This window comes from Panthera uncia, chromosome A2 (genome assembly GCF_023721935.1).
Source record: "Panthera uncia isolate 11264 chromosome A2, Puncia_PCG_1.0, whole genome shotgun sequence".
NCBI classification, from domain to species: domain Eukaryota; kingdom Metazoa; phylum Chordata; class Mammalia; order Carnivora; family Felidae; genus Panthera; species Panthera uncia.
In genome coordinates, this window is record NC_064816.1 from 83,984,661 (window position 1) to 83,998,223 (window position 13,563).

Genomic DNA, 13,563 nt, shown 5'->3' on the forward strand with positions numbered 1-13,563 from the left:
CAATATAATTTTATTATATTATGTACAATATAATTTTATTATATTATAAATAAATTATTTACAATAATTTTCCCTTTCAAGTGTGATTATAAATTCTTTACTACCTGATTTGCCTTATACTACTCTGTCTGCTCAGTCTCTGTTTACACTGATACTCCCTAGACATTCACTGTCACCTATATCATAGAATTTTCCAAGTACTTGGATAAAGTGAGAGGGAGAGAAGGCGTAAGATGGAGGGGTGGATGGAGGGAGGGAGGAAGAGAAGGAGAAAGAGAGAGGAGACACATTATGGAACAATTAACTACCTAGGCTGCAATAATTCAACTTATTCTGGTAACACCCTCTCCTAGTACACAGATCAATGTTTCAAATATCTATACACAGAAATGAAAAAGTTACAACTGAGAAATACTGAGCATTTTTAAATGTTTTCACAAAACCTACTCTGCTTTCTTAGCTCCCTCTTGTTTTTCTTCTGAATCATCAAGAAATAAATTTGGAATGGTTTTTTAATTCCCTTTAATCAGCAACATCCAATAAAATGTTGTTATATAACCTCTCGACCACTAAACAGCTTCTCACATTGGTTCCACACTTCCTTTCCTTTGCTATTGTGACCATACTGTTAAATATCTTCATGATCTTACAGACTCTTGTAATAGCCTTCTTTAATTTCTGTCTTTCATCTCTCTCTGCTTGAATCAATTCTAAATATTACTAATGTCATGTCATTCAATGTGCTCAATTCCTTTATGTTCTCTATGCTGTCTTTAGAAGTAACAACAAAATGCCACTGCCTGGCATTAAAATCCTGTGCCAATTTGCTCCCAGTGTTATCTCCTGACATTCCACAACCTATTCTACTAATGTCTGCAAACCTATCTCCTATGTGTGGGCCTCTGTGTTTTTTAAACAAAGTATTTTCCGGAATGCCTGGGTGGCTCAGTCAGTTGGGCAGCCGACTTTGGCTCAGGCCATGATCTCACGGTCCATTACTCTGTGAGTTCGAGCCCTGCTTCGGGCTCTGTGCTGACAGCTCAGAGCCGGGAGCCTGCCTTGAATTCTGTGTCTCCCTCTCTCTCTGCACCTCCTCCACTCGCACTCTGTCTCTCTCTCTCTCAAAAATAAATAAACATTAAAAAAAAAAATAAAGTATCTTCCTTGCCTATAATAATTTGTAATTTCTCATTCTCTCATATAAAATGTTATCAAGCCTCCAAATGGAGTTTGGGGAATCAATCTCTCACTATTCTTATTATCATATCCCACAAGCTCCTTTTATGCAATGTACAGAATTTTTCAAAATGTGTTTTCAATCATATTGTTACTTAGAAAATTACACAAGAAAAAATGTTCAATACCATGTCTATGTAGGTGACTTATAATAGAGATCCATCTCTGCTAATGACAATCCGCTAGTCTGGACTCTCACACAGATAATAATGACAAACTAGTCATTTTTTTTTTAAATGATCTTAAGAAAACGGAGATAGTTAAGAGCAAAGACAAGAAAGTTTTTCACTCAAGGAAATCCCCTAATCTATGTGGTGAGGAATGGCTAGAACTCAAGCAGAAAGCTCCAGACTTAATAGCCTGGAGAGTAAAAAAAAAAAAAAAAAAAAAAGAAATTGAAAGTACCAGGTCAGCTGAAATGCAAGAGGAGATATCCAAAAACTGAGGGAGGAGGCGCCCTGAAATCCATGTCTACATTCTTTCCCAAATTCTTGGCGGACACCTGACTGCACGTGCAAGCAGAGCATAAAAAGCACCATCCGGAAAGTTGAAAGAGAGTTTTGGCTGCCATCCATCACAAGAGATTTGTGAGTTTGAGTCCAGACAAGTAGGCTGCCTACTAGAATAAAAATCAACTCTCTTTAAAAGATAATCAAACCCACAATCTTGAAAACATATGATGTATAATGTCTGGTACACAATAAAAATTACTAGACATGCAGAGAAACAAGAAAATATGATCTACAGGTAAGAGAAAAAAATCAATCAATGCAAACTTACCTTAAGTTGACCCAGATGTTAAAATTAGCACAGAGGGATTTTAAAACAGCTGTTAAAAATACGTTCAAGAGCTTAAAGAAAAAGATAGTCATGATGAATAAAAATATGGGGAAATGCTCATTAAAGAAATGAAATATAAACAAAATGAAAGTTTTAGAACTGCAAAGTACACTATCTGTATTGACCATTAACGGGGTTAGCTTAACAGCCCACTGGAGATGTCAGGAGAAAGGATTAGTAAACTTGAAAATAAATCAAGAGAATGTATCCAATTTGCAAAGCAGAGAAAACAAAAACAATAAAAATGAGTAGAATCCCAGTCATTTGTGGCACAATGCTCCCCCGCCCCCCACGAAACCCTGAAGAAGAGGAGGGCATAAAGCAGTAATATTATTTGGAATTATAAGGGCCAAAAATGTGTGAAATTAGATGCAAAACATAAGCTTTTGTGTTAAAAAATGTCAGTATTTCAAGAAACGTAAATACCAATCTACCACCACCACCACACACAAATAGGCACACTATGGAGAAACTGGTGAAAACCAAACAGGAAGAGAAAATCCTCAAATACAAAACAACTGCAAACAGGGTAGTATCAGTATGAATGAAACCGGAATTTACATCAGAAAAAGATCAGAAGACATTTGAAGCATTTTGAAATGCTAAAAAAACAAACAAAACAAAACAAAACAAACCAACCCTGTGAACCCAAAATTCTATAACCAGGGAAAATTTCCTTCATAAATAAAAATGAAATCAAGGCATTTTCAGTTAATGAAAACTGAGAGGATCTGTTGCCAATAGATCTGCACCACAAAATGTATATATTCTGGCTTTATATATATGCATACATGACTGTCAGTATACTTTTTTTAATGTTTATTTATTTTTGAGGGAGGGAGAGAGAGACAGAGACAGAGAGACAGTGAGACAGCGAGAGAGAATGAGCAGGGGAGGGGCAGAGAGAGAGGGAGATAAAAGAGAGAGAGAGAGAGAGAGAGAGAGAATGAGCAGGGGAGGGGCAGAGAGAGAGGCGGAGATACAAGACCCAAAGCAAGCTCTACTCTGAAAGTCAGCGCTTACCATTGAGCCACCCAGGTGCCTCTGTCTGTATACTTTGTATACATGTAAATATTCTGACTCTGCACAGGGCAGATTTGCCTTATACATCTCCGTTTAAAGTTCTTCCAATAGATCAGCTGTCTTTTCTCTTTAAAATAATTCAGTGAATACACTTGATGTGTTTGTGTATGCTACTTAGCTTTAATCTACAAGGAGAGGTGGTTACCATTTAAAATAGACTAATCAAAAATCCCGCCTATAAGGACACTTACCAGCTGAAGTATCTCAAATCAGAGGCTCTCTCAAAAGGCAGCTAAAGTAAGCACTTCAGATATTGCTAATTATACATGCACCTGAGTGTTCACTAGTATAAGGAATATCAGAAATAATTTTTCACTAGTGAAATGAATGTTATTCTTTATATGTGGTGACTGAAAATATTTTAGGGTCACTGCAGCCCTTTCATAAATACAGTATGAGAATCAAGAGACTATAGACTATCTACATGTACGTTTTATCTGCATCCTGTCTTCATGTAGGATCTGCCTTCTGACCTAAAAAAAAAGGAGCAGATTCTGACGTCAGAATAGCGTTTAATATATTTCAGAGTGAAAGTGTGACGTAAGGTGCTTGAAAATGTGCCTTATAAAATAAGTGAGAGTTGAGAGTTCATCTGACTTGTCAAAACAGGTTATATGACTGATCTTCAAGCCAACTTGTTGGTCAGTATTATATGCATGACAGAACTCATCTAAGATTTGTTTTCTTTCACCTAGTAGTGGGTCTGGGGCATACAGCTTTCACTCTTTAATACTTAGCTTCAGTTTGTAATCTCCCTTACCGCTCCCAACTCTACCTCCCTCACTTCACCTGCCTAAAAATGAGAGTAATTACAAAATCAACGTCTTTGCATGCCCTTTATAAAATACTATATGTAGTAACTTTGTTTATATAAATTTATTTTTACATATATTCATGGTTGCATTCTAGTTTGGCAGTTTACATTAATAAAATTTACATAAGAACACAACAGAGAACACAGTTTCATATGAAATAATATTTTTAAGTGCATAATTAAGTAAATGAATTTGCTCAGGGAATGAATACATAAAGAATTTATTGATTCACTGATTTTATAGCTGATGAGGATTTTAAAGGTCCAGAGAGATCCTTTCTCTGACTTAAGAAAATGTTACCAGTACATCACAAATGCTTTTCTCTTTCACCAAAGAAAATACCACAAAATTTTTTTTTCTTTTATTTTTCATTCATTCATTCAATCATTTATTTTTGAGAACATGAGCAGGGAAGAGGCAGAGAGAGACAGAGAGAGAGAGAGAGAGAGAGAGAGAGAGAGAGAGACAATCCCAAGCAGGGTTCTATGCTCTCAGCGTGGAGCCTGACGCAGGGCTTTCTCAGGAACCATTAGATCATGACCTGAGCCAAACCCACTCGGGTGCTCCGCTGACTAAGCCACCCAGGCACCCCACCCACTACTTTTCTTTTAAAATAAAGTTCTTTTAAGCATGACTTTTATTGATATGAGTGAACTTATCTTACCTCCAAATGGTATCCAACCCTGATGAAGGCACAAAGTGGGTCAAAAGCTCCAGTACCACAGGTTAGAAGATGTGTCCTATTATAGTGATGCAAAACTCGAACATAATTTGCACATTCACTCTATAGCAGAGGAAAAAAAAAAAAAAGGAAGATACTGGTTAATATAAAAAAAAAAAGTTTAGCCCTTTTTAATTTTTGTATTTCCTAAAGTACAAATCTCATGTTTAAGTCTCCCATGGCTAGTGGGGGCATGTGGGACAGATGACAGAGGGCAAGGAACAGTGGAAGAACAGACTGAGGTGACCAAAGCACACTGTAGTTAGCCACGCTGTGTGAATTACACTTATAATGGGATTCTGTCACTTTTCAGGTATTCTAGAAATGTATTCAATATAAAGATTTGCATGGCACTATGTTCCACTAGGTAATTAAGTTATTCCCAATGCTGTTATTTTTTTAAAGTACATGTAAACAGTGAGTAAGTACAAAGTCAGAAAACCAACAATTAGAGAAAGCTTCATTACTCTCAAGGAAACATATACAGACTTTAAGGCATTACTGAGTTTTTTAATGGTTAGGGAAAATAAGTCATATATTCATATTCATACATTCACATACAGCACTTTCATAGAGAACTTTCAAAGAAATATATAGAAAGCTAACCAAGAGAAATACTTATTTTATACCTATTACTTTAAGACTGCTGTCCAGGAATCAGCAAAAAATTTTTTATAATGGACCAGGGAATAAATATATTTAGTTGAATGGTCTCTGTTCCAACTACTGGTCTCTGTTCCAACTACTTACCTCTGTAGATAAGGCATGAAAGCATCCACAGATAATACAAAAATGATTGTGTGCAACTGGCTTCCAATGAAACGTTATTTACAAAAATAGAAACTTTTATTTGCAAAAAAACTTACAAAAATAAAAAACTTTAAAACTTTATTTACAAATATATTTGGCCAAGAAGCTCTAGTTTGCCTATACTTGGATCCAAATCTAAGTTTTTTGAGGACAGAGTATTTATTTTACACACCTTTTATTTCCTGCTTAATCAAACACAGTACCAAATATATTGTATATACTTATGAAATTTTACTACATAAATCACTAGGTGAGTTTTATGACCAATAGGCTGAATGAAAAGAAGTCTAAAACTACTCAAACCAACTTGTCTAAGTTAATTACAGCAAACACCTTCTTGGTAAATTAGGTACTGCTATTTAATTCAAAAATGTTTTTAATGTTTATTTGTGTTTGAGAGAGAGAGAGCACGCGAGCAGGGGAGGGACAGAGAGAGAGAGAGAGAGAGAGAGAGAGAGAGCGCGCGCACGCCACAGAATCGGAAGCAGTCTCCAGGCTCTGAGCTGGCAGCACAGAGCCCTACGCGGGGCTCGAACCCAAGAACCATGAGATCATGACCTGAGCCGAAGTTGGACACTCAACCAACTGAGCCACCCAGGCACCCTGGATACTGTTATTTCATTTAAAATAAGTTACAAAATACTATTTTAATGCTAAATATTACTCTAATATCAATACATGCAATAGTCAGGAAATGTAACGTTTTATAAGGACAGTTTGTCCTTATAAAGTCTCTCATATAACAGTATCGAATGAAAAAGTCACCAGAACCATCTTACCATAAATGATTCATATTATGGCATTCCCTTGGTAAGAATGAGAAATGTACTACTACCCTGATTATCCACAGCATGTAGATATATTTTCTTCAATTTCCAACTCACAGCATTTTATTATGAGAGTGACCCATATCACTGGAAAAATCTAATCATTCAAACATGGAGAAAACATTCTATTCTATCACTAGAAGCACCTGCTTTTCATGTCATCAAACGCTGTCACACCTTAAATGAAACAAACAACATTTGGCTCTGCTGGGCTGACAATGACATAGCCTAAGAGTGTGTTCAATTAGTCTGCATCATGCTACGAACTAAGGAAGCAAGAATGTCTTGACTCACTCCTTGGCTGTGACCCAGTTGCTACAGAGACTCAGGAGTTGGTATAACGTGTGTTAGCCTTTTACATGTTTTTGTTTTTTTTTCTCTCACTATAAAAAGAGGAAAAAAAAAAAAAAGGATAAGTTAACTTTCAAAAGGAGATGTGCATGCCTTCTTCCAAACACGTGTACTGTGTCATCAGCAGCTACTCCAGGCACAGGGAAGTCCCTTCGTACATGTTTTAGTATGCTCAGAACTGGGTCGGGGCCACTGCTCCTGCACAAGCTCACACGCTGCAGGGAAGTTATGGAGAGATGGAATGTTAATTCTTCCAGTAAGAGAGACCCTAAGCACATGGTGGAAGAGGTAAAGCATGCATACTGCCTTTGCCTTCTCCTTTCTTTTCATTTTCTCTCCTTTTGTTTCTTTAGTAGGTTCTAATGGACTCATCAAAGCAAAATGAAATCTCACAAAGAATGTGCTTCGCTTTCCCTTGAATTAAAAATTGACCCGAAATTATTTTTTCCACAGATATGTAGGAAATAAGCATTAGTATAAGAAATTCATAAATCTGAGTGGATAAAAATATAATAAAACAAAAACCAAGACCCGCTTTACTCGCTTTACTTTAACCCTTCATTGAAATTAACTTGTAAATAACTATGTCTAAATGTAGATGTATATATGGGTACATGTACATATATTTTTTTCTTCCTGAATCAACTGCATATATGCCTTTTGGGAGCAAATAAAAGGTTAGGGAGTCAGTCCCTTGTGACTGACCAGGGATATAATTGATGATGTGTTTAATTTATAATGAGTAATACTTACTGCGTCTTTTCCTTTCATTATGCATTCTTCTATTTTTAGTGCTGTGCTAGGCCAGTGTATCTGAAATAAAAGACAATGCACTATTATGCAAATGCATACAAAAATAAACCACACTGAAAAACCATTTCATTTTTTCTGGAATTCCAATATGTGTTCATTTTTTTCTATTTCCTCAGAAGATAAATTAAGACTTTATCTTCTTTACATCATTATTCGTATAATGAAGGCACTTTCATTTGAGCTTTTATTACAGGCTAAAACTTAGTTAAAAAAAAAAAAAGTCTTTCTTAAGGCTCCTTCAAGTCTCAGCCTTTCAGAAGCCACTCACAATTCAAGCAGCCCTGCTCTGTACTTAACCTGCCCTGAATTCTGCAGTCCAGTCTCTCCCCTGAACCTGTCTGCTCCTCCTGGTCAAGCACCACCGTGAGTTCCCTTTGCATTTTTACCACTAAGCCCAGAGCTTGGCGTATGGGGACTTGGTAGTGTTTGCTAAGTGATGGGATGAAAGGATGCATGACTCCTACATCCTGGATGGACACCCAGACTGCCTCCAAACCTCTAGCACAACAAACATGGCACATCTTTGTACATGTCCCTCTGAGATCTATAAAAGTGCATCATTGCTATCATATGGTACCAATGGAGCAGGACTGGTATACATGACTCAGAAGTAGAAATACTGGGTCTTAGGCAAACACAAATTTAATCTGCTAATGTAGTGCCACACTGTTCTCTAGAATGGCAACATGTTCATACTCCACCAGCAATATCCCCGTATCCTCACTGACACCTGCATTACCAGCTTTCTAATTTTTGTACTAAACACCTCAAATTCAGTATTTAATTTAATCCTTACTACAACTTTATCAAAGATATGGTATTACTTCAGGACACCCTTTTTTAAAACAAAAAATTTTTTTTATGTTTATTTACCTTTTGAGAGAGAGAGAGAGAGAGAGAGAGAGAGAGAGAGACAGACAGACACTGGGCGCAAGTCAAGGAGAGACAAAGAGGAAGAAGACACAGAATCCAAAGCAGGCTCCAGGCTCTGAGCTGTCAGCACTGAGGCCTGATGATGGGCTCAAACATACAGACTGCGAGATCATGACCTGAGCCAAAGTCAGAGGCTCAACTGACTGAACCACCCAGGTGCCCGAGGGACCTCCTTTTAAAAACAAAAAAATGTGTGTTTCTCTGTCTAGCTCCACAACATATTAGATCTATAGTTTGGAACTCAAATGTGATCCATATAAGTGTAACAAGTGGTAAGTTTATCCCCACATCTGCTTGATCAATCACCCACCCCCTCCCAGACTGAAAAAGCTCAACTGAGCCCTTTTCTTGTGTCTCTCAGAATTCTGGGGAGCATCATCTCATGCTAATGTGTCATCTTCATGGTTTCTGCTGACCAAGTGATAGTAAATTCTGTTTTGGGAGATGCTGGCTCTCATGAGAATACTCTAATTTTTTCTTGATTGCCTTCAAAGGTTTTCTCCTTAGATCCACAAGTACTGGGGTACAGGACTGCTAACAAGTTCTACTTTTTCTACTTCCATGGCACTTTGAGCTAGGCTACATCAGTATTTCTTTGGTTCTCTTCTGTTTTAGGCAATCACTTTCTGTTCCCAAGTTAACATTCTGGTGAAGGAATGGAAACTTTCCAGTAGAGTAGCCTGGGGCTCTTAAGGTATTAATATTTCTACACATAACTTTTTCCTCCTCAGGGTGCTCATGAGTCCCCAGAGGAAGGGTTCAGGGATATCTTTCTACAACTCAGGGTCAATGTTTCCTGTCATTAGAGTATAGTTTAGGCCTGGGCCAGTCAGCCAGACTCTTTTCCTATCTATGGCAATTTGTCCCTGTAAGGTCCCTATTATCTCTCCCTGATTTCTCCCCTCCCTCCACCTACCACCATTCCATTCTGTGCTCTGCTAGCCTAAGAAAAAACTCTGGTTATCAAACTCAATATTCGATGTTGCTGATTGGAGGTATTTTTTTTATTTAGTGAGCACACTGTTTAATTATTTTTTAATTAGTTGCCAATGTTTACAAATGAGAACTTTTGCATAAAAATCAAAACTTTCTGATTTGCTTCAGATTTTTCTTTTACCTAATTGACCCCTGCAGTCATTTGAGTTTTTGAAAACTGATTTTCTATATACATATATGTGCGTGTATATAACTGATTACATGTAACTGATTATAAAACTTATTATATATATATATATATATATATATATATATATATATATATATATATTTGGATCCCAAATATGGTGAAGATTTAATTTTTTTTAAAGCTGTGTCCCATAAAAGTAATAGGTTAGGCATGTAGAAGAGGCTTATCACATACTATGTAGCCAAATCCAATCTGATACATGAATAATATAGGGAATTTATAACAGTAGGGTCAATGGCATTTTATTCTGATGCTTTTTACATAGCTACATGTATTATCATAGAAACAAGCATTCTATGGCTTGAATTACAGGTGTAACATCTTACTTTGATATTCTTATTAGTGTAACAGGTCCGACCCGGTTTCTTACTAACAGTACTCAACATCAGGTGTTCTTTTGCTTTCCTAATGCAGTATATAAACTTTAAAAAAAATCATGTATGTATATTTGTTTTGCAACACAGCAAAATGACAAAGGAAAAAAGTAGGAGTGTGAAAGAAAACCAACTAAAAAGCCAAAGGCACAACACATAAAATCCTAGAATCGATGTGTATAATGGAAGCGGTGGATCCCACAGTGAACCACACATGAATCAGGAAGACATCACATAAACACATCAGTGTCAGGTTCAGATGCACGCTTGCATCAGCTTCAACAGAGTCACTAATACCATTACAGGGTAAACCTCCTAGAAGTGAAGTTGAATAAAAATTTTAGTGATCCATTATTTTGGAAAACATTTTTGCACCTGGGGTGAGATTTTTTTCAGATGATTTCTAAGACCCATTTTCACTTGAGATTCAATTTAGTATTGGAATTAAGACTTCACTGTAGATGTGTAAACTATTCAAAAGGATATGCTAGAACATGTGCATATATATATATATACACAAATATGTGGAATGTATACATAGCATATATTATATATACTGTATATTATATATACACAAATATAAATACAAATTTATTTTAGGATCATCTATCATTGGAAATATTTTCATGACTAATTCAGTTATCAGCTTCAATAAATCAGAAAATACATTTATAATGCTTTATATTCTTAACACACTTAGGAGAAGCAGGGCGATTCTTAAAATATTAGCATCCCTTATCGCTTTTTCATTATGTAAAATGATGACTTATTTGCACTGTATTTACACAATTTCAAAGTATGAGATAACCAATTCTTTAGAAAAATATACCAAATTCAGCTTTTCAGTGTTGAAATAGCATCCAGAACAGTAAAACAACCTCAATGTATTATATCCTATATTCCCCTAAATGACTGCTTCATAATGATTATTTATTTCTAGGACTACTTAAATACACTGTTTAGGAAGCAATTTCCTACAAAATTTCTACTCATCTTTTGACACCTTTTGTTCTACATTATCTGCTCAAACAGGCTTAAAGATTGGGATACAACCTCCCTCCACGGCAAATGAAAGACTAGTTTTCTAGTCTTCCTGACCAAGATAATAAAGATAATGTCTCCCTCTGGACAAAGGCTGAATACACTTGCTAACAGACACCTTAAGAGAGTTCATATTTCCTAAGCTTGAGGTTCATCGGGCATAACACATACTCCCTGTGTGTAGCATCTACCCGGGATGCTATGCATTACCCGCTGTGGGACTTAATGGGGACAAAGAAAATTACTGGAAACATGACGGCCATGCTGTATGCTATGCTGTGGCTAACAGAGTTCTTTGTCTCTGACCCATGCATCTCATAACTTCTGGCAGCATCTAGGAAACAGTGACAGGTTAACTTGTCTCACAAGTAAGGTAAAATCTCAGACCCTTTACAGTTTTGACACCAACAAAAGATACTGTATTTTGTGATAGTGAATACAATAAATGGCTTGTCTAAGGATGGTCAGAATATGTACTGTTTTTAGCAACAAATGTAATAATGTCAATTGCTCTAAGAATGAAACCTTTCCTGATATCTTCTTATATGGTATCTCTCCCTCCTTTGATCCTCTATAGTGTTCTTCTTACTTTCCCTACCTAAGATTATAACTGATTCATGTACGTAACTTTAGCTCCTATATTAAACTGTAAGTTATAGAGAACAAGGCATTATCTTATTTCAGTATTCTTACCAATGCACCATCCCAACTAGGCACAATGCCTTCAATGCAGTCACTGCTTATTCAAGGTCTACTGATGGACTTGTATCAATCAGTATACCTTTATCACATTCTATGTAAAATCCATTCACTAAAAGAGTTAGTTTACAGTAAAATTTGAGAGATAAGCTTGAATAACATAAAACTGCTGTAACCAGTGGCAAAGGAATGAGACAATTTTCACTTTAATCAGGAAGAAATTCTGTAGGATGTTAACAAAAATCTAGGCTTTGAAAGACTTGTAGGATTTCTGAAGGAAATCACTCTGACAGGATGGAAGGGAGAGATGGAGAAGACTGAATTACGAACACTTCCTAAAATAAAGTGAAATACGGAGAACTCTGCAAAGGAACAATGTAATTATAGATTTACTCAAGTTTGTTGTTCTTTTTGTTTTTTGTTTTTTTTTTTTAATTTAATAGGCTTAGGACGGCACTCGAATGTTCATTCATGTGACAAAAGATGACAGATCAAGACCTCACTGAAAATGGAGTTATTTTAAAGCCATCATGTACAAATATCCTATCAGGATAGTAAGGGAAATGACTGTCTTCATTTACTGTAGAAGTCTGGATGGCCTTTGGTTCTGCTCCAGAGTTTAGCATCAACAAAAACCCATACAATTAATCTGTTTTCCTGCACAAAACATTTTTTAAAGGCAGTTAAACTACAGGGTGTAATGCTATTTCCAACTTTTCTGTTCCAAAAAGAGGCATAAAAAGCAAAAGGTTAAATATACATCATTTCATCACAATACTCCTATAATACAATTTAATTGTTCCAATACACATTAATGGACTATTTATTATTCTTGCATATCTCAAAGGAGAAAAAAATAAAGTAAAAATTAAATTACAAGGCTATTTTTTCTGGACTCCCTATTGAGTCTCGTAATTATGCTACGATTAAGGATTTAACAGCTTACTGTTACAAGACGTTATGACACTCAGAGATTTAGAAAAGCAAAAACAAATGCACAAAGAGGGAATAATTTAACTGTCTAAAAAAAGACTTCCATTTTTATTTAAATAAATAAATAAATAAATAAGAAATAAAGTGATCCAGTAAATCTCTTTTCATGGGATATATTTAAACGGCTAAGTCACTATTATAATTTCATCTAATATTATTTTTCTAAATTTTATTATTCTAAACAAATTTTTATTTATATTTTGTCTTTCTACATTTTACATCTATGCACAGTACCAGTGTCCATTGATGTATATTTTAACTATTTATATATTTGTATGCCAGAATTATAATCTTTTGAACTATAAACAAGATTTGTATTTGAAATGTTTATACTCCAAAGCATTTGAACTAGAACAATATTATTACTACAGGAACATTATTGGCCTGCTTCATGCCCTTTTTTAATGGATGAAATTTACTCAAATGCTGTCATTAATGTGAAATACCATGTGCCATTTATATGCAAATTATTTTTAATGCCTGTTCCACCCAGTAAAAAAATTAAATTCTAAAATACAAGAACTTCCTTTACTTTTGATGCGGTAAAGTCAAATAAATGGGAAAAGTATAAATACTTAGAAAAACCAAGTGTCTAAAAGAGTTCTCTGTACAGATATTCCAATTAACTAGTGTAATGTTAGCTAAGGATAATAGTGGTGAGAATAATTTTAGAAAAAAAACCCCTTAAATTTAGAAACTTAGAGAAAAACTGCCGATTAATGTTTGTTAAATTTAAATACTAATATGGGATAGTCTATGAAGTCCCATAAAATATAGCTTACATAAATATATCTACTTTTGATTTCTTTGGGAAATGGAAAAGAAGAAAAGAAAGTGGTGT

General features: G+C 35.5%; 1 protein-coding gene across 1 annotated transcript in view; it reads right to left on the reverse strand.

Annotated features, from left to right (window-relative positions):
* The window catches only part of SEMA3E (semaphorin 3E), a 239,427-nt gene that overhangs the window by 81,390 nt on the left and 144,474 nt on the right, over positions 1-13,563 (reverse strand). The window contains exons 3-4 of the mRNA XM_049641367.1: positions 7,437-7,496; positions 4,639-4,758 (exon numbers count right to left, since the gene is read on the reverse strand). Coding sequence (XP_049497324.1) covers positions 4,639-4,758; positions 7,437-7,496 — 180 coding nt within the window. The remainder of the gene's footprint in view (positions 1-4,638; positions 4,759-7,436; positions 7,497-13,563) is intronic.